The sequence below is a fragment of the Mixophyes fleayi genome, chromosome 4, assembly GCF_038048845.1.
Source record: "Mixophyes fleayi isolate aMixFle1 chromosome 4, aMixFle1.hap1, whole genome shotgun sequence".
Lineage (NCBI taxonomy): Eukaryota > Metazoa > Chordata > Amphibia > Anura > Limnodynastidae > Mixophyes > Mixophyes fleayi.
The window spans coordinates 200,714,671-200,736,160 of record NC_134405.1 but is presented as its reverse complement, the minus strand read 5'-3'; the positions used below and the strand labels follow the sequence as shown (position 1 = coordinate 200,736,160).

General features: G+C 38.9%; 2 protein-coding genes across 3 annotated transcripts; both read left to right on the top strand.

The window, feature by feature from the left end:
* The first annotated feature begins 59 nt into the window (after window positions 1–59).
* Window positions 60–5,860, top strand: TMED9 (transmembrane p24 trafficking protein 9). Its single transcript, XM_075209119.1, has 5 exons — window positions 60–224; window positions 2,697–2,797; window positions 2,883–3,008; window positions 4,056–4,202; window positions 4,840–5,860. The coding sequence occupies exons 1-5, from the start codon at window positions 95–97 to the stop codon at window positions 4,987–4,989; spliced, it is 654 nt and encodes a 217-aa protein (XP_075065220.1). The 5' UTR covers window positions 60–94; the 3' UTR covers window positions 4,990–5,860.
* Window positions 5,861–9,480: 3,620 nt separating this feature from the next.
* Window positions 9,481–19,496, top strand: B4GALT7 (beta-1,4-galactosyltransferase 7). 2 transcript variants are annotated; one of them, XM_075209118.1, is made up of 6 exons: window positions 9,481–10,104; window positions 10,438–10,776; window positions 13,886–14,111; window positions 16,556–16,639; window positions 17,688–17,792; window positions 19,221–19,496. In XM_075209118.1, the coding sequence occupies exons 2-6, from the start codon at window positions 10,523–10,525 to the stop codon at window positions 19,374–19,376; spliced, it is 825 nt and encodes a 274-aa protein (XP_075065219.1). In that variant the 5' UTR covers window positions 9,481–10,104; window positions 10,438–10,522; the 3' UTR covers window positions 19,377–19,496. The 2 variants fall into 2 exon arrangements, with proteins under 2 accessions (XP_075065219.1, XP_075065218.1); XM_075209117.1 differs by having other exon boundaries at window positions 9,481–10,108.
* Window positions 19,497–21,490: the final 1,994 nt, after the last annotated feature.

Sequence of the window (21,490 nt, the reverse complement as noted above, 5' to 3'; positions counted from 1 at the left end):
GCGAGCCAGCCTCTGATTGGTGGGCGGGGAGGACGTGGCAGCCGGTGTAAAGCTACCTCAGCTTCCGGTGGTGAGGATTTGGCCATACTTGAAGATGGCTGGTGCCTGGCTTCTGCTGTGTCTCGCCGCCTCTATGGGCCCGGCCTCCTCCCTGTACTTCCACATCGGGGAGACCGAGAAGAAATGTTTCATTGAGGAGATCCCCGACGAGACCATGGTGATAGGTGAGACGCTGGGGAGCAATAATCCAGTCCTATCCTTTCATTGACTTTACATGCACACAGTGGGGCAGAGCTCCTGCCACTGGGTGATAGGCGGAGAACACCCAACACCCGTCTATCACCCGGTGACCGGACTTTATAGCATCTATTCCTGGTTAGACTTGTATTATGGATAACGTAGCGTATAACAAGAGCTTGTACTGTCAGTTGTGGGCGGGTAAAGGCCAAACAAGAGGCTTTACATGAGCTTTCAGTTTAAATGGGGACCTTGGTGACACTTTACTATATATCTATGTAATGGCAATTTACGTTCAGTGAGTGACATTTTACAATCCTTTCTAGTTGTGTTATTTATAATGTATATCTGACTCTGTCCTGGCAGTGTATCAAATGAACATTCAATGTTAATGATGTTATGTATTTGATGCCTTATTATTTTATTCCTTCTATGTTTAGTGCATTGCCTCAATATAGTTCATAAGGTCAATGGCAGTATAAATTTTCAACCATATAAATCCTGTTGCTTTTCATTATTGTATATCCATTTCAAAAGTGCTTAAGGATGGAGAACGTTTAAACCCAACAAGAGTGTCAATAAAGGAACAAAAACTACTTATGTACAGTGATTAAAAAATATATATTTATTGCCAAGGTGTACTTGTATGGTTTTGTTTGTTTACAACAGGTGCTTACACGTAGTACCTTTCTATTTTTTTATTTAGTCTATAAACTGAATGCTGGTGCACTTTGGTTAGGCCAAATCTGTTTTTGTTTGTCCTTTGAGTAGTACAGTAACAAACCAGCAATCAACTGCAGATAGTTATTTTCAGCTTAAAGGACCACTAAAACTAAAATACTAGTAATTGTTAATAGAGCTGTTTATTTAATGTGCAAATATATATGTAAAAGTTCCCATACTTCTATAGAATGATATATTTGACATATTCTTTCCATGTGCTTTGCAGCGGACTACGAGCTGTTGGTCACTTATTAGTCATTTTCTGCTAAAGGGTTTTGACTGGGTGTCTTCCAGTGAGATTACTAACCATAATCATCATCATCATTTATATAGCGCCACTAATTCCGCAGAGCTGTACAGAGAACTCATTCACATCAGTCCCTGCCCCATTGGAGCTCAGTCTAAATTCCCCTAATATAGACACACACACACACACACACACACACACACACACACACACACACACACACACACACACACACACACACGGAGACAAACAGACAGAGACTAGGGTCAATTTTTGATAGCTGCCAATTAACCTACCAGTATGTTTTTGGAGTGTGGGAGGAGACCGGAGCACCCGGAGGAAACCCATACAAACTCCACACAGATAAAGTCATGGTCGGGAATCGAACTCATGACCCCAGTGCTGTGAGGCAGAAGTGCTAACCACTAGGCCACTGTGCTGCCCTATGATTCTGTTTTGTGTAGGAAAAATCACATTTCTCTGTCTGATCAGCTTTTCAAGCTTTTACGTATGGATACAATTTTACAGGCGAAAATAAAAAACATATACAAATGTATTCAGGTGCTACATTCACAATATAACCAGGATTATGTATTTAGATAAACTGAAAATATATAAATACCAATAGGGGGCTTGACATTCCCTTTAAAACTCTTCTTAAAAAAAAAAGGCAAATTGTTTAAGAACAGCACTAATACTACCTAAGTACACCATTAAATCATCAATATGACAGAACAACTTGCTGCAAAGGATTGACGTAAAAATTTTTTAATCACAAACAGCAACACTTCAAATGATGTAGCAATAAAAAGATCAGTTTTAATTGACAGACTTAAACTGGAGCATATATAAACAATAGGAAAAAGTTTGATATGTAGTAAATGTAAATCATCTCATAATTACCTTTGCTATAATAAAAAAATTGCATCTGATTTTTACATATCACTTTCTAACTAGTTTTCCACCCCATTGATTATGTATGCTCCTTTTTATGTCAACTACATTTTTTTCAAAACTTTTCTACACTTTTTTGATATGGGATATGTATTGCTGTTTTTAGGTTATATGATTATTAAAAAAAGTATTACTCTTTTAAAGCCAATCTTTTGCGAAATGTTGCTCTGCCTTGATATTGTTTAGGTGTACTTGGGCACTTATAAGCACTGTTCAGTATTTTGTCTGTAGCAATACATTTTATCAACTCATTTATATAAAGCGACTTTAATTTTCAATTTACTGGAACATAAAATGTAAACAATTTCATAAATGGAAGTTTTATTGAATGTTGTGTGTGCGTGCACTCGACCTCTCATTTCTTCCAATTTTATTTTTTGGTAGACCATATACAGATTTTGAACAGACTTACACTGGAAATACTAAACATAAACTGCAGTTATTTTTTTTTCAGTGATGTACCTTTAAATAATTGCAATTAAGGAAACCAGTACAAGACAATGGAGTGTTCATATTAATCTTTATGATATTGCAGGTAACTACCGCACCCAGCTGTATGACAAGCAGAGGGAAGAATATTTGCCAGCAACACCTGGGCTTGGCATGTTTGTGGAGGTGAAGGATCCAGATGATAAAGTAAGTGTAGCATTTGTTTCCCGTTGCTGCTCTGTGTAGATCTCCTAGGCTGTACTAATGCATTTCAACTTGTCATTCCTTTTAGGTCATTCTTTCTCGTCAGTACGGTTCAGAGGGACGTTTCACCTTCACTTCTCATACCCCTGGAGAGCACCAGATATGTCTGCATTCTAACTCTACTAAATTTGCTCTCTTTGCTGGTGGCATGTTGGTGAGTATAGAGGACATGTAAAGAGTTCAGTATAAAATATAAATTGCAGAGAACAATTAATGCATTAATTACCACATCTACTGCAGAGCAAATACAGTGGATGCACACAAAGGATAATGTTCTTTCCTTGTATGTAGATATGTCTTGTATTGAAAGCTAAGCAACCAATTAACCCCAAATTTAAAGGCTTCTGATATGTAGAGTGAAAGTAAAATACATTGCATTAGCAAAGTAAATGTGCTGAACCACGCCCCTCCACCATTATTTTTGTTAATTTCTCACCCCAAGTTCTATCTCTTCCTAGTATATTATGTGCGTTTAATCTCCACTAACCTTATCTTGTCCAGTCAGTGAAGATTTGGTATACACTGATCAAATCTCACGCTGGTTATCCAATTGGCAAAGAGAAGGAATGGGAATACTACTTTACTGGAGCTAGTCTTAAATGGAGAATGTCGCGATTTTAGGCAATCACAACTTCACACAATTTTAGATAGCTGATGCCACACTCGCGTCTTTAGAACACTTTTTACAAGCAAAAAGCTGAGACATCACTGGCCTTGCATGTGTCCTGTCTATATGTTCAATAGAACAGTGGTGTTGTCATGAGCCTTCAGCCACCCCTGTAAATGATGAATATATGTATATACCCATTTCAAATAACAGGATACATCATTAAAATGTTGTAGATGTTGTTTGTTTCAGGTGGAGCAACTTCTGTTTAGGATTAAAAAAAAAAATGGAAATGGAAATGGATATAGAAGAAACTCTCTGAGACTCTACTATTGATATCTAGTTTTCACCCTTCCACAAGGCATGTCTTTGTTAGGAAAAACACAGCAAATAGTTAACTTATGACTGTTTCACAGAAGTCTTGGGCATTGAAATGCTCCATATGTGTTCAGTATCTTAACCATATTGAATATAAACATTTTATGAAAAACAAGCTTCTCTCATTTGACTTTATACGTTCATTTTTATTTATTTTTTTTATTCCTCACTTCTTGCATGATTCAACGTTCTTTGAAATGTTTGCTTTCTCTGCAGAGGGTTCACCTTGATATTCAAGTTGGGGAACATGCCAATGATTATGCCCAGATTGCTGCCAAGGACAAACTGAGTGAGCTCCAGCTGCGTGTACGACAACTCATAGAGCAAGTGGAACAGATTCAAAAGGAACAAAATTACCAGAGAGTAAGGATATGATTATCCACCAAAACAAGCAAACCTATTATTTTTCTTTTTCAGCATATGCCTTTTGGCTATAGAGACGTTGGGTCTGCTTTATGTAGGTTTGTTCCTTAAAGTACATTTGTATGCAAAGGAATGGGGCTGTTAGAATATGGATCCAAACATACACCATGCGAGGTTATTGTGTACTTGGACAAGCTGCACTTGGGATTCTTGACATTGGTTACATAATTTCACATAATCGCTGCCAGCCAGTAAAGTGTAAAATATTGGGGCTTTGGCAGAAAAAAAACAACCCCTGCTTTAGGTAGTTTTTTTTACTGATTGAGGGAAAGCTAGAAAACAAGCTAGTATCACAGATATTGATGTGTACTGTATTAACACCCATCTAAATTTTGATGACATCTACTTTTGGGTTACAACTGTTTATACCAGTGAGATATGATGCATTCACTGTCTCAGCTGTGTATATGTACTTCTCTGCAATCAAATTACTTATTGACTATTAAAGGTTGGGCCAGTAAATTGAGGCCATTATACACTTCTCTGGCTCATTTCGTCCCCATCTATTTGCATTATGACACAAGCACCTCTATTTACTTATGTTCCTGTTCCAATGTACTATCCCTTGTTCTTTCAGTGGCGAGAAGAGCGGTTTCGTCAGACCAGTGAGAGCACCAACCAGCGTGTCCTGTGGTGGTCCATTGCTCAGACTTTCATACTTGTGGCCATTGGAGTCTGGCAGATGAGGCATCTTAAGAGTTTCTTTGAAGCAAAGAAACTGGTGTAGGCTACATCAAGGTAGCAGGATTTGGTTTGTCAGAATTCTTGGACCCATCTCCAGCTAGGCGTCTTCCACCTCTAGAATCTACAGGATTATACATGGAACTGTGTTAAATGGTGTCTCCAGCAGTTGGAACCAGAACACTGGTTGGATCTACTATGCCCCAAGCATGGGTGGAAGCTTGGGAACTTTCCTAAAATATAAAATCAGTTTTTTTGCTGTTTGACGTTCAGCGTTAGTATTCAGTTACTGCATTTTTTTTTGTTTAAACTTTTTCTATGAACCATGAATTGATAACAGTCCCCAAAAATAAGCTTGTTCTGTTTCCTATTCTGCTAATCAGGGAAGCCATACTTGCAGTAACCTCCATGTTTTGTCTATATACATAATTGTTTTTACGGTGACGCGGTCTTTGGGTTAATTTTATGTGCTTTTAACTTAACTGAGGGTTATTGATTTTTCTTTCTATAGTAATGGGCACAGGATCATATGGCTTATTGCTACCTAACTTGAGTTTGAACTGTGTTGGAGGAGCCTGTCAAAGCAGTTAATGGATTGGCCAACTCAACTGTCATATAAAGATGTTCAGCTATGGTAAAAGTTACATTTCACCAGGATCCAATCTGGCTGCAGCTGTTTCTGTCAAAATGAGATTTTGTAATATGTCTTGGGATTAATTGCACTTGCCAAATGCTTAAATCACCTGCAGAAATATTCTCTAAGAGACTTAACTTTGGCTCCCTATTGTGTTTGGGGAATTGAGCCACTAGGATCCCAGGATACATTGATCCTGTAGTTACTGATTTTTGAATGTCTGTTTTGGGGGTTTTGTTTTTCCATGTTTTGCTATAAATAAAAGAAAAACAATCTTTCTCCATCTTGACTCATGGATTGTTTTGTATTGGTGCTAATAACATGATTGTTCTTCACAAACTTAAGTGTGTGCATATCCTATGTTAAACATTTTATTATAGCACAATAAACTAGATATAACCGTAAACTACACATACTACTAGCAAAATATGCAAGTATATTTCTATTTTATTGTGTGTACATTAATTATGGATTCCATGTTAGCTATATATTTTTTCTCATATAATGTCCATATTGCTAACAAATGAAATCCCTCTATACTCAGAAATGTACATTTTTGATACTACACATGAAGACTAAATGCTTTGTTTGGTATTACCCTCTGCAGATATGAAAAGTACATTGAAGTAATTCTCCCCTTTAACCTGTACCATGTTTAACCACTTCAGGATCATATGTTTTGCCCCATATGTGCAGACAAATGTTCATATATGTACATTTTCTCTAGAAGTCACTTAGACCAGTGGTTCCCAAACTGTGTGCCTAGGCTCCCTGGGGTGCCTCGGAGATATCACAGGGGTGCCTCGGCCAGGGCCAGTGGTAAGCAAGGCGGGGGACTACTTGGTAATTATTTTGGCTTAGGGGTGCCTTGAAAAAATTATGGAGACCCTTAGGGTGCCTCGAACTGAAAAAAAGTTTGGGATCCACTGACTTAGATTATGCAATCAAAAGCTATTCCTAGGCAACCCAAGTGAACTTGAACTCTGCTACCTCCCTTCCCACCAGACAAACTACTTCCTATTGGTTGTGTGTGTATATAGACTTCTTAGATGATAAATTAGTTAACACATGTTATAAAGGTAAGGGCAGAGATCCTCTAAAGGTAAGGGCAGAGGATAGAGATCCTCTCTGGCTTTTGCTAGACCAAGGGTCTCGCCCTCCTCTATGGTAACCCTGGTTATGATATCACTGACAGTTCCAAAGGAAGTAGAACGGTGAGGATATTGCTGGCCATGCATAGTATTTTACATTGAATCTTGTCAAGCAAGTGATCTAACTCCATTTTGGTTCCCTGCTGTTACACAGGGACCAATGATTGTCAGTAACTACTCTAGGATGCATTTCTAGGTACTATAAATGGGTGGAGGGTGCAGAGAACAGCCAGTACTGTAAATGGTAGTATGCCTGTCCTTTTTCCAAATTGTTACATTTGCATGGTTAGTCTCTGTACAGCATTTCTTGTTTATTACATGTTTATCTGTTTTGAATAAACCGTCCAATATATGTAAATGCTACATTTTCATACACACCTTGGCATTATTGAATGCATCACCATTCCACACTGAGATAAATCAGCATTAAGTTGCAGACCCATAAGGTGTCCTGTCACAGCTGTAAGGTTTCTTCAGCTTTTTACTGTACTTCTTACTTTGATCAGGGGGTAAATGTATTAATGTCCGGATTCTTCAACTCCGGCGTGTTCAGCGATTAAATTTAAAGCGGCGCTGCATTGTAAAGGGAAGTTTCCCTTTACAATGCAGCGCCGCTTTAAATTTAATCGCTGAACACGCCGGAGTTGAAGAATCCGGACATTAATACATTTACCCCCAGATGTGCTCTTTTTGTTTGTTTAAAATAGTTCTTCAAAGAGAATGTCTGTAAACTTTTGGATAGGGATTTCCATTTTAGCATAGCCCCTACAGAGTTTAGTTTACCAAGTTTATACCAGAAAGGTTGACAAAGGTCTGTCTGGGAGGTTTGGAAATAAAATTAAAAGCACTTAAAACACCTATTTTTATATCTATTTTATGATTAGAACAAATGCAGGATATATTTTATTTAAAATTAGATGTTGTGTTATGCATTGCATTTTTATTATCTCCTTCACTTGGTTTATTTTTTTTCTTTCTGTTTACTCTGCTCTGTGTATGTGATCAGTTGCATGCATTTCTGGTTTGCACACTTGCTTTTGTAGCTCATGAGCACATATCTGTTGAATAAGACATTAGATAACAGAAGATTTACAAATGTATAGATGAACGTTTGTGTATATCAATATAAAACAATATGTATACATAGAATATTTGTCAGGTGTCCCATGGCTGCTAATTTTTGGGGAAGATTTTCCTTTTAAAAGATGTGTGCAGGTAAGCTTCAATTCAGATTAAAACCTAAAAGCCTAGCATTTGATCATGTTATGACTGGCCAGAAGGGGAAGACTGCTGTGAGTTAGTCACCTTAACATATTTTGCCAGTGGCAGAACTTGCATTAGTGCAGCAAGTGCGGTACAATGGGGCCAGCTGCATGGTGAACTAGTGAGCTATGGGCTCACATCTCGCTAGTTTGCCTCTATATTGCATTATGTGGAACTAACATTCCATGTTTTTAATATAGAAAAGTAGCTAGATCAGCATTAATTGTATGCTTAGTGAGTGCAGAGTATCCCTGTCTTGGATTTATAATTTTTTATTTATTTTTTTTTGTTTCTTGAGCATATGGGAAGGTGTACATTTTGTTTGCTGCCTTGTTTATGGTAATGAGTTGTATTTCTATTTCTAAAAATAGAACAGTCTATACACATTAGTTCAGTGCAAATCTGCCCACGCACAGGAAGGTCAAGAACCGTTTGTTCTGTCATTGGGCCAAATGACACCACCATGTAGATGTCAAATACTATTGAAAAAAAAGTTTGCTGCACAGTGCCCCAATATGTCCCTGGTTTTGATTTGAAAACTATTGTCACCTTACATTCAGCACCAATTTTACCAAATGTCTGTTATGCTGTATTAGGAATAAATTCATACAAAATTGGTAAAAAGTAGCATGTAAAGCATATCCCTACAGTGCTGGGCTAATGTAGGAAGGAGGATGGAACAGCAGGACATGGAAGTGATGTGGTCTGTATTCAGTGTTTTCTTTCTACTCCAGTTGTTTGCTTTTTACTCCAGGAATCCATGCTGGGATCACAAATTAATTTCCTGACCCAGGATCTGGTCTGTTTGTAGTCTGTTTTTCCCCGTGTTTGTACGGATTCCTCGAACTGCTCCAGTTTCCTCCCACATTCCAAAAACATACTAGTAGGTTCACTGGCTGCTGACAAAATTAAACCTAGTCTGTGTGTGCTGGGTAATTTAGACCAGGCCTGTCCAACCTGCGGCCCTCCAGGTGTTGTGAAACTACAAGCCCCAGCATGCTTTGCTGGTAGACAACCAGTTGATAGCTGGAAGGGCATGCTGGGACTTGTAGTTTCACAACATCTGGAGGGCCACAGGTTGGACAGGCCTGATTTAGACTGTATGCTCCAATGGGGGCAGGGACTAATGTAATGCCACAGTGCTGTACTTGTCATTTATAAGTGCTGCATTAGAACAAATAAGGTCATGTAAAATGAGTAATGCCTAATCTGTAAACTCTAAATCACTCAAAAGAATACGTTTTCCCCTTTATTGTCAAAAGCAGATCTGTGTCAATATAGCAGAGGACGTATATATTTGAAATCAATTATTTTGGGAGCTTTTGTTGGTAGTGTAGTAGTAGTCTGTAATAATTAAATACAGGTCATGTGCAGATCACATTTTTAAGCTGTCTGTACAAGTAAAGACCTGGTTCACTACAGGAACTTCTAGTGCCGGAACATTTAAGTGGTAAAGTATGTTGCAGGGGAGGAAGTAGGCTGAGGACAGCTGTGTGAATAGCCAGCGTGTAACGGGTAGAAGAGCTACCCCGGGGGGACATAGTGAGCCCCTGTCTCCTGCCAGCCCCTCTACACTACTGCCGCCCCGCCTGTGCCTCTGGCTGGGACCCCACCGCTGTCTTTATTTCTAGGATAGGATCACGTAGGAGAGCGCCCTGTGTACACCTCCAGGTCCTAGAGAGAGCCCGTTGTTGGCTGTAGGAAGAGTTTTCTGGTTGCACCTTATATTGGTAGTTGTGAGTTATGCGGAGGTTACGCAAATGGTAACTGCATGAAACTTTGTACATTTATAGTTTGCTAATGGCGTATTGCATATAGCATGTTCTTTTTATGACGGGATAACGTTTTAAAGACAGCAGAATGTATATTAGATATTTTTTTTATTTAGAGAAGCAGAATGAGACCATAGACTGAAATGATGGCTGATGTGTGTTGGGAATAGGGATTCAGTAAGGCTTTATTTACGTGATTTGTAGACGGGTGTTGGTCAATATATAAGATGCTTGTGTCGTTGGTCGTAGCGGCTTATGGCTATGTAATCTAGTACTAATCTGTTTACAAGCAGAGATGTATCTGACACGGAGGAAACCAGCCCTGTACCTCAGAGAGGAAAGTAGGTGAGGTCAAAGATCTGTTATCTCTTTTCTGCATTCCTTCCTTGTTGAACAATATTTTTAGCCACATACATTACGATTGCAGTGGTTGACTTACATGAACATTTTTAAACTTTATCAACATCATTTTTTTTTTCTTTTTTATTTCTTTCTTCAAATGCAAATAATGTGTAGTAGTTACATGAATCAATTTCCCTACTGCAGACACACAAATGCAATTTAGTGTGAAACCTGTTTAACACATAATAATTTTTGTTCAGCATATAGTGCTTTATGACTTACCCTTCTATTTTGTGCAGACAACACATCACCTTTTGATATTCCCTTTTTAGGTCAGGCTTTTTTCTTGGAATTCTGCCTAGGAAATGCAGTATCTTCAGTCTGTTCCTGACCTGCTTGCTGCTTGGTTTTCTATCCATGCTTTGGTTGCAACTCAGCTGTACAGGTGATGTGAAGAAGCAAGAAGATATATCTCCCAAGCAGCTCTGTCCCCCTGTTCCTAGGACTATGAATGAGGATCCCTCATGGGGTCCCCATCGCCTTGCTGTGCTGGTCCCTTTTAGGGAACGGTTTGAGGAACTGCTAAGCTTTGTCCCCCACATGCATCAGTATCTCTATGAGAAAAAAATCCACCACCGTATATTTGTTATAAATCAGGTGGATCACTTCAGGTGTGTATGTGCTTAGTTATGTTTCATAACTGCCTGTAATTTTCTATTATAGTGGTCAGATGTATTGAATAGTTCAAGTAACGTAATTAGGTATTGGCACTTAGTTTATTGCAATGTCACTGGTAAAAAGTAATGTTTCATGTGTTTTGAAAATAACTGCTAGTAACATCAATTAGTAAGCCACATGTTAGCAACAATTTCTCCCCTTGTGTATATGAAGGAAAGTTATGCGAAATTATGTAACATATTGGGAGTAACTCAATTGGCGGCGTTGTGGCATGGGGACATCATGCTGCACACATACCTGCTCCTTTTTCCTGGTACCTCTATAAAGAGTCTCGTGGACATTGCGGAGACACTTCTCAGCTAATTGAATTACATCCCTTGAGATTCTATACAGTGAATTTCAGTAAAACTGTATACATAATGAATATTGTCACTTTAATGCACATACTTTACATAACAAGCAATATAATTGTGCTTTTTTTAAGACCAAATTGGCATGCCCAAAATAGGCAGAAAAATACTATATAGTATAAAGAATAAAGTAACTACATTCTTGTACGTTTTCAATTATACCTGTCTGCATATAATGAAAACTGTTGCATAATTTTATTTTTTGCCCTTTAAATCAGGGGTGTCCAACCTTTTAGCTTCCCTGGGCCACATTGGAAGACGACGAGTTGGTTTGGGCCGCACATAAGATACACTAACGATAGCTGATCATCCAAAAAACCATAGAAAACATAGTTAACATATATATATATATATAACTTTTTTTTCAAATCCCCCTATACTTACCTTTCAATCGCCCTGTTCAAAAAATCCTCTCTAGTTATTATACTATAATCACTTTTTGTATTGTTTCGATGCAATATCAATAAAGTGCATTTAAGCCAGGCATTGTATATCAGGGTGCCCTGACCAGGCCTGCGGTACCTGACATATACATCACTGTGACCCCAAATTGTGACCTGATTTGCTAATTACACCACTATGTTAGTTAAGGGATAACAACTAATAATGGGCCAAAGAGAATAATATATAATGCCCCATTAGTATTACAAGTAGAAGTATGTAGCAGGGAGATAAGGTCCATGATGCTCCAGGACCAGGTGACTTTTATTCACTGGTCAGCGTCCCTTGAAATAATAAAAAAAATCTCCCTTAACTTACCTTTTAATCGGCTTGTCCTCCTGTCCTCTCCTCTTCTTTTCTCCAATTATGTGCTGCTGATTGTTCTTCTCGCGCGGGTGAATCCTCTGTGCTGCGCTCCGCAATGGATGTTGGGCGTGATGACATCACGCCCGACATTCACTGCGAGCACCGCACGGAGGAGGAGACAAGGAGGGGAGCCGGAGTACCAGCTGACGTGACCGCAAGGTAAGTATTTTCTTTTCTTTTTTTTTTTGCAGGATTTTTTTTTCCATTAACAGTGCTGCCCCCTTGCCACAACCTAAACTCCTTCTGGGCCACATTTACAGGCGTGCTGGGCCGCAGGTTGGACAACCCTGCTTTAAATGTTTGAAAAGCTAATAAGTATATATTTATTAAAACTTGTAGGTGGGTTATGTGCAAACAAATATATTCAAGTCATGTGGTGGTGAATACCCCTTTTAATTGCTTGAATAATCACACTTTTTTCAATGTACTGAGCTGAAGATTGAGCTAGCCCAGAGCAACCTAGGAACAGATTACCCATCACAGTTTTAAAGTTTTGCTTGTTCAAATAAAGTTACAGGAACTTTATTACACACAATTTTTTCATCTAATCTGGTGAACTTTTTAATGTATGTGTGAAATGGGGGTTAGAAGGTAGAAGAGCCATTATATTAATGTAGTGTATTTGTCCACTAAAACATAGGTTAAAATAAAAAGGGTGTCTCAATAAGTAACCATTGGTGACAGAAAATCCTGAAGAATAACTATAAAATTCAGTCTAGATAAATGTGAGCAATATAATGGGCATGGTACTGCAAAATAAGAGGGCCTGTGAATACAGAAGTTCCTATAACACACAATCACCAGGGTTATTCTCTGTTATTGGTCTTGAAATGCTTTGTTCCTGGTTCTGCAGCACTGCAGTCATTTGGTCATGTCCTACCTAGGCTAGATCTAACACCATTAGCCAGTAAGTGGTAATATAGCTACTTTTTGTCTCTAGAGAACTGGGAATAGTTGATTTTCTTAATCGCCCTCTGCTAAGCATGATAGTAGTCTGGTTACAGAGCAAGAAGGAAGCAAAGCTATACGACGAAGTAGGTCATTAAGTTAAAAATTGATTTAACATTATTTAACTACTTTGGCATTTAAAATATAATTTTGAGCAAAAAATATCCCTTCACACAATAGAGACAGCAGTTATGTGAGATGAGCTAACCTTCATGTGCCTCAGTGATGTCCCATCAAGTGATAGGCTAGATCAGTGGTTACTAAACTGCACCGTGGCTCCCTAGGGTGCCGCAGAAATCTCACAGGGATGCCAGGGCCAGTGGTAAACAAGTCGGGGGACTACTTGGTTATTATTTTGGCTTAGGGGTGCCTTGAAAATATGGAGACCCTAAGGGTGCCTTGAACTGAGAAAGTTTGGAATCCACTGGGCTAGGTTCTTAATCTTTGTTCAGACGATAGAATTACTGCCTCCACTGTGAGTAGGTGAAAGTGCCTCATAAATTTAGTTACGCAGTATGGTTTTCTTCCTGGCTAAGTCAGAGCAAGATAAAGCATTTGGGCTAACACAAGTGCATGCTGTAGATACTCCATACAACTTGCCCGCTAAAAAGAACCAACAAAAAAAAACAAGCGTTTTTGGTCTTGTAAATTCTTGTTTGTGTTCACTTATAGGAGGGAACTCAATTTTCCCCGAAGTACTGCTGCGTTGAACGTATTACCGTTATTACGGTAATATTAAGCCGGCATTCTGCTTGCAGCTCGGGGCACTGTGAGCAAAAAGCCGGCGTTAAAACTACCTTAATAACGGTATTTATGCACACTATTACCGTAATAACGGTAATAGTGTGTGCAGGCTGTGTTACTTTTTCAAGTAACAAGGCCAACTGAATTTTCCCCTAGTGTATAATATTCTCACATATTGTATTTTATATATCAGGTTTAACAGGGCTTCTCTGATTAATGTGGGGTTCTTGGAGAGTGGGAACGAAACAGACTATATTGCTATGCACGATGTTGACCTGCTGCCTCTTAACCCGGATTTGGATTATGGATTCCCAGAAAAGGGTCCCTTCCATGTGGCTTCTCCAGAACTGCACCCTTTGTATCACTACAAGACCTACGTTGGGGGAATTTTACTGCTCACCAAACAGCATTATGACTTAGTAAGTGTTTAGTCTTCGCTTCTGTTAAAGAGTAACGGAAACAAAAATTATGCAACCGAAAAGCAGTTCTCAATGCGTGTATTGCAATAGCAAGAGTTATCAGCAAATTGAACACATCATATAAAAAAAGCTTTGGGCTAAACAGAAATTGCCTCGTATAGAAACTGGTTGAAAACTAAAGCACATGTGGCTCAAGAAAAAAGGTTTTCTTCATTTATTGTATTTATTGAATGGAGGACTAGGCTTTTGGTCCAATTTAACCACATACGAGTATTAGAAGGCATACTGTAGAGAGACTAGGCTTGACAAACATGTCAATGTTAGTGCCTATTACTGTTGTAGGTAAGCTCAGCAGGAGATGTGCTCTAAAGGCTGACGAGATATTTTCATACAACACTAGCATAAAATATCAGATTGAGGTTCAAGGCAGACTTCCTGTTTTGTGCACAATATGATGAAATGAAACTCTTGACCTAGAGAGCTCAGTGAAGCACAGTCACAAAGCACAACAAATAAACTTTTATTTATGAGCAAAGAATAGAGAGCTATTCTATGCGTAAAGCATTATTTTACATTGATGTGAAAAAGTATGCAGCTCCCATCTCTTTTTCTTTTAACACTGGGGCTGATGCAGAGTGCGTCTCTTGCCAGTTTTCATAGTGTATCTTTACTCTGTGTATGCACAGAAAACTGGGCGTACGCCTACGGGCCCGTGCTAATTCGCGTGATTCTGCCACTTGTGCCTTTCTGCACTTTGAGATGTGGGTGTTCTAGTGCAGATCAAGAACTTAATTGTGAATGGATGCAGATTGGGGGGGATATAAACACATATACACCTGAAAACGCAGTATTATTTGCAGGTGGTCAGGGGCAGGCAAAATAGTGGATGATGATGGCTGCAGTCTCCAGCTCTAGCAAAACACTTGTGATTGGCTGTTTGCTGATGCAATATAGATTGGTGCTTCCTTTTTTCGTTTGGGCATATATTATGCTATTCTGTGTGTGTTTAAGCAAATTTGGAGTTTATGCTGTAGTAAATATTTTTTAAAAGCTTTGTTGATGCCAATAGCAAATGAGCTTGTTGCACATAAAATAAAGTGATAAAAACGTGGGCACAAGTAAGACAAAAGTGTCTGTGATGTGTTTCTGGCGTAAACCGGGCACATATGCTCCTGGTGGAGACCTGAACTGATGTTAAGATGCGTATAGCTCCACATATGAGCGTAATTGCTTTGTAAAGTAGAACTGAAAGTAGCTGCAGCAGCTTTTTTTTTTTTTTTTTTTTTTTTTTTTTTAAACACATTAAATTGTTATTTATAGAACTTTATTTAAGCACTATTTTGTTATATGTTTCAGAACTTTTTTAGGCTGTTAGTCTGTGATCTTTGTGCATAATTCTAACGTTGAATAAAAACAGAAAGCAAACAGCGTCGTAGGGGGACAAAAAACTTACGTAAAAAGATTTCACTTAGTCCAATTGTATCAAATATATAGTGTGTGTGTATATACACTGTGTGTGTGTAAATATATATATATATAAGTTAACCCGTGCATGATACTCATGCATTCTAGTCAAATCAAGCTACTTAAGGTGTTAAAAAGGTTCTTGTCATGCATTTGGGCCTAGCCCAGGCCTCCTCAGGGGAAGAGCGTTACTTCCCGACGCAAGCGCCCTTTTTTAACGTGGTTTTGTCCACATGTCACCACCTCATCATTTTTCTCCATCACCTCATCCTTCATCTTCATCGCCACATCCTTCATCAAGCTACTTAAGGTGTTAAAAACTCCCCACTGTCACCCCCGGCAACCACCAACCACTCCCAACTGTCACTTCTCCTTCAAGAAATATATAGGTCAGTGTATAACTCTGCCCAGCAGGTGGCGCTGCAGCTTGTTTTTGTTTTGTTTTTTTCACACACGCCACTGGGCATTTATATAGTAGACATATATATATATATATATATATATATATATATATATATATATATATATATATATATATATATATATATATATACACACACACACACTTTTTTTTGTCACCTGTAATGTGGTGTTTTAGTATAGGTTTGCATATAGCTAACACTGATCTGTTGAGTTGCTGCCACACAAGTGCCCAGACACTAACATGATCTGATTCTAAGCAAACTTAAAAAGAACCCCTCCAGAACTAGCACACAGTTATGCTATGCTGGAATAGCAGAGCTGGACACTGCTTCTTGTATAATGAATATTATTGGTGTGCTGTAACAGTGTAGATTATGAGGGTGCATAATGCAATTTTGGCTTTACCTGCTGTATTGTTACTGGTTAATTCTAGAGAGCTATGGGATTTGCACAGATTATTGCTGAAAAACTTGAATGTAAGAAAGATAAAATTCAGTTCATTACGTCATCGTTTACATTTAAAAGTTCCTTTGTCTTTGTCATGTTATTTCCTTCAGTGTAATGGAATGTCAAATCGGTTTTGGGGATGGGGTCGTGAAGATGATGAGTTTTACCGTAGGATTAAAGGAGCTGGGTTAAAGGTAATCTAGACACTACTCTTTGATTTTGCACACTGTAGCTTTGTTGCTTTCTGAATTTGCTGGTAGTTCATAATTCCAAATAAACCTGCACATGGATTCCCTGTAGTGTAAAAATACTTATGTAGTGGCATCTGTAAAATATCCATTGAGTGCCCAATAATATATGAAGCATATTGAGCTTGTTGCTCCTCAGAAAATCCATATTCTGAAAGTAGGCCAACATATCCATAAACACTGACCCAACACAATTTGAAAGATAGTAACCATTATATATCAGCTCTGTGTCAGTATAGACAATATATGCATTAAAAATACACACACATTTTATGCTTTTACCTACTTTTTTTGGCAATGTGTCTGTTTCATGGGGAACTATTTATTTCTTAGTATTATTTTGAAAGTGATAATAGAAATATAGTGGTCTAAAAATAATTCTGTGGCCATCATATGGAGAGAATACGGGCATGATTGTTCCCCTACTTACTTTTACATGATATGGGCTATACCACATATTTATTCCAAAATGTAATCTAGTGTTCCCTACTTTAAGTATAGCGGATGTCGTGTGCACAAATCCAAATCCTTACGTCCTCTAAATAAATGAGATCCTGCTTTAGTTTCAGCAAGGTTCAAAACCTTGAAATATATCTTCAACATCTCTGGAAATATCATTTAGTTTTTCTGCTCAACAATAGAGTTAAGTCATTAGCATAATGTATCATCATCATAGCTCCACTAATTCCGCAGCGCTGTACAGAGAACTCACATCAGTCCCTGCCCCATTGAAGGTTACAGTCTAAATTCCCTAACATACACCACAGATTAGGGTCAATTTGTTAGCAGCCAATTAACCTACCAGTATATTTTTGGAGTGTGGGAGGAAACCGGAGCACCCGGAGGAAACCCACGCAGTCTTGCTTTGAACAGTATTCCTAGCCACATGTGGATTTTTTTCATTGGCTGTTTTGTGCTTCCTTGTATTGATGTATGATATAGTGTTGCTTTTAATAGTACATTGTTTCCAATGCAAATTTATGTATTATTCCAGCTTCTACGACCAACTGGAATCACCACAGGATACAAAACCTTTCACCATATTCATGACCCTGCATGGAGGAAGCGGGACCAGAAAAGGATTGCCGCTCAGAAGCAGGTATAGTTTTAAGGTGTATTTTGGTTATATAGCACAGTTTATCAGTCTCTGTATCTGGTGCATAATGACTTTACTATACTTTATCTTGAGAAATAGCTTGTTCTATTCCTATGTAACATGGAAGTATGCAACAGTAAAAGAACAGGCAAGTGTAAAATCTTAAGGAGAAATGGCATATGCTTTTGTAACAAAAAAGCAGTTTTATTTAAACATGCTTAATAGTTGATCATTTATCAGGTTGCGACCTGACCGAAGTTCAGTAACGGATGTAACTAACTACTAACTAGTGTAGTATCTTCTTTTTTTTCTTTCTTTGTGTGTGCAGCTGTTACAATGATATGCCATATTTTATCATCATTTTAAATGTGTTACTAAGCTAAATGAAGACCCAGTAATCTCTTTTATGACCCCTGACAAATAGAAATAGTAATATAGAATATAAATATAATAAAAAATATTAACATGTATGTTGTATTATATTAAAATCAAAAATGCAAATAAGAGACTAGTTTTAAGAATGTAACAAATATGTAACTCAATCCAATCTGTCATGTCCTGTTATACAGTTGCCATTGAGGGAGGTACTGATTATTTGTCTAACCAATGTGATCTGGACTTGAAAGTCTGTCGCATATCCTTTAAAGTATGTATGACTGAAATGAAGTCCAGCTATATAATCGGAAAGGGCAGAGGACTAGACGGAGTCTGTTTTTGCCTATTCTAGCTTCTATTTTTCAGCCGAACATGAGGATGTTTGTTGTGATATATATGGAATTATGGAATTTGCATTTTAAAAAGTGTTTTTCTATTCATCTGTTGCTAATGCTCTCATTCACTGTCCCTACATTAGTTGACTTTAAAAAGTTTATTGAGTGTCTGGTGCATATCCTTTTAGATTGCTTTTTCAAAGGGAATTACTTGCCTGATGAGTGAATAAATCTAAAGGATAACTAGACTAATGGAGATTTGTCGTTTCTGTTGTCCAATGTATCCAGATTGTGATCGGTTGATTGAACGCTGCCTCCTTCAGGCCTCCTATTTGTTTACAAACAAATATCTAATCAATTTAAGGGAGAGTCTTAATCTATGTATGAGTGAAAATAAGAGAATGAAGTATATACAATAGGATATGCTGACTGTTGTTACATATTAAGATTCAAAGTGTAAAGGGTTAAGTTGGCTAACGCATGGAAATTAAACATAAGTACAGGCACGTTTGTATGTTCATCTTACTGATGGTGCCTGGTGGTCTCAAATAATTATTCTGTTACCATGCACAGGTACTTTGTGATGCATCTGTATGTGTGTGGTGTGCTAAGGGCTGGATAATACATTTCTTGCACAGCTTCATTTGTGCTGTTGTAGCTGGCTTTTTTTATACTGTGTTTGCCATGTTATTCCCAAGTGTTTTTTTCCTGTGTTTCCCAGGAGCAGTTCAAAGTGGACCATGAGGGGGGCCTGCATAGTGTCCAGTATCGTGTGGAGTCTCGTTCCGAATTGACCATTGGTGGTGCCCCATGTACTGTGCTGAATGTACTGTTGGAATGTGACTTGAATAAGACTCCATGGTGTGTTTTCAACTGAACTCTCTAAGTGTGTGCACTATTTGGGGTCAGTGAACGGCCTGAACACCAGACGTGACTCTGTAGCTAGCTATGAACTGTAAGAAATTTTATATATTGTAATAAAATTATGACAAATCTGCTTTCATTACTCCTTTACTTGGTGAGATGCAGCAATATAATGACGACTGACTATGGAAATTACTTTTTACGTGATGGCTTTGAAAAATGGTTATAGTGCATTTTGTTTTATTTATTTATTTTATCTGTGTCCTTGAAACTATGTATTTCTGATTGCTAATTAGAGGTCTCTGTAGACAGATAATTTATAAATGCTATAATAATAATCATAAGCAATGAGAAATGTGGGGGCAGGTACAAAGTGGCTTAGCCTATCTTGCGGGCCTGCCGGTGGCGAATTATAGTCTGGTAGTAGCCGCTCCAGCTCCATTTTCTCTTTCATCTAGTCTGGGGGACACTGCTTACCATGGGTTGTGGAGGGAGCTTGGGGAGTTGGCACCTAACTAGTTAACTTTTAGTACTGCCGACAGACCCCTCCCCTCTACAATCCCCCTGCCCTCTCTTGTTCAGTTTTTTTAGGTGCCCAGGAGTTGGGCAGTGTTTTTTAGTACTTAGAGTAATTTTTTTAAAAAAATATTTTTTTTATTTGATTTTTATTTTTTATACAGGTGGCAGCGCTGGAGTGTGTTCTACTATAGAGAACACACTCACAGCTGGGCAGCGCAGGCATTCCCCTGTCAGATGAGAGCCAGCGGCTCTCACTGGCAGGGACTGGAGAGAATGAAGATGGGTGCCTGATTGAGGAGTGACAAGCTGTCTCAGGGACCGCTGTCACTCCTCCAGCCTCCCCGATAACCGGCGCTGCCATTACAGGCATAGAGCGCCGGTTATCCGATACTGAAGACGCCGGCGGCCATCTTGGGTTCAGTCAGTCGGTGCTACGGAGAGAGGAGGAAGGGGGCTATACCAAGATTCCCCCCTCATACATAGGAGGGGGACGTCGGGTATCTTTCGCTGCGGGGACCTCTGTCCTAGAGGTCTCCACTACTCTACCACGCTTCAAGCAAGTTCTTTTTTTGAAGATGAATAGCTGCAGAGACAGCAATTACTGAAGGGGGGGGGAGCTAAAGCATAGAGTTCCCCCCTCCTTCCAGAGAGAGAGAGATTGTCTTTCCCAGTCTTCTGGCGCCAAGAGAAGCCCGGGAAGAGTGAACAGAGCTGAGGGAGCAGGCACAGGACACTGCTGTTGGACTTCTTCCCTTTGTGGCCTATGGGCTAAGTATCAGCTTTATTTAAACACATAACTTGTTTTTCTGTGTAATAACTGGGCTAGTAAGGTTTACATTATAGTCTCCTACTTGCCTAAATATTTTATGGTGTTTAACTATTACAAGTACAACTTTTATGATAAGATCAGTTGATTACTTGTTATTTCACTCTGTTCTCTCCATACATTACACTCTCTCTCTCTCTTTACTCAGCTAGATTAATAATTTAGGCTGTGTGCTTGGTGTGCCTTCCTTTATAAGAATGACAGATAAGGAAAAGGGCCCTATAGCTAAATATTTCACATGTTCAAAATGTCATGTAAAATTACCTTGTGGGCAAAAGGACCCTTTGGCGCTCTGCTCTGCCTGCGAAGCAGGGGCTCCCCCTGCACAAACCCAGCAGATATCAGCCCCACTGACGGAGGAACCAGCCTGGGTGGCCTCCCTGACACAGTCGGTTTCCTCGCTAGCACAGATGGTTTTTCAATCTAACCAATTGCTATCTACTGTGGCTACTTCGGTGGCTAATAATACTAGTACTCAGTTGGGCCTCCCTGTTACCACAGGTCCTATTGAAACGTCTTTACCAGGACCTTCCTCTTCTCTTACAGACCAAGCCCCTGTTCCCACAGAACCGGCATGGTCTACAGCTTTTATTAGGGGTTTGAATAAACTTAACCAGTTGCTTGATTCCCCAAACATCCCGCCTACTAAAAGAAAAAGGCCTAAAACTGATAATCCCCTTATGGTCCTTTCAAATTCTGAGGAGTGTTCTGAGGATGAGGGGGCAGATTTTTCCGATCCTGACCAGGTTCAATCTTTGGAACAGGATGAAAATTCCAAAAGC

Excerpts from the sequence above, each read along its gene's own strand:
- B4GALT7 (XM_075209117.1), top strand. The coding sequence starts at position 10,059 with ATGTATCTGACACGGAGGAAACCAGCCCTGTACCTCAGAGAGGAAAGT. Across the intron at positions 16,640-17,687 it reads TTAAAGGAGCTGGGTTAAAG|CTTCTACGACCAACTGGAAT; the intron begins GTAATCTAGACA and ends GTATTATTCCAG. Across the intron at positions 17,793-19,220 it reads GGATTGCCGCTCAGAAGCAG|GAGCAGTTCAAAGTGGACCA; the intron begins GTATAGTTTTAA and ends TGTGTTTCCCAG.
- TMED9 (XM_075209119.1), top strand. The coding sequence starts at position 95 with ATGGCTGGTGCCTGGCTTCTGCTGTGTCTCGCCGCCTCTATGGGCCCG. Across the intron at positions 2,798-2,882 it reads TGAAGGATCCAGATGATAAA|GTCATTCTTTCTCGTCAGTA; the intron begins GTAAGTGTAGCA and ends CATTCCTTTTAG. Across the intron at positions 3,009-4,055 it reads TCTTTGCTGGTGGCATGTTG|AGGGTTCACCTTGATATTCA; the intron begins GTGAGTATAGAG and ends CTTTCTCTGCAG.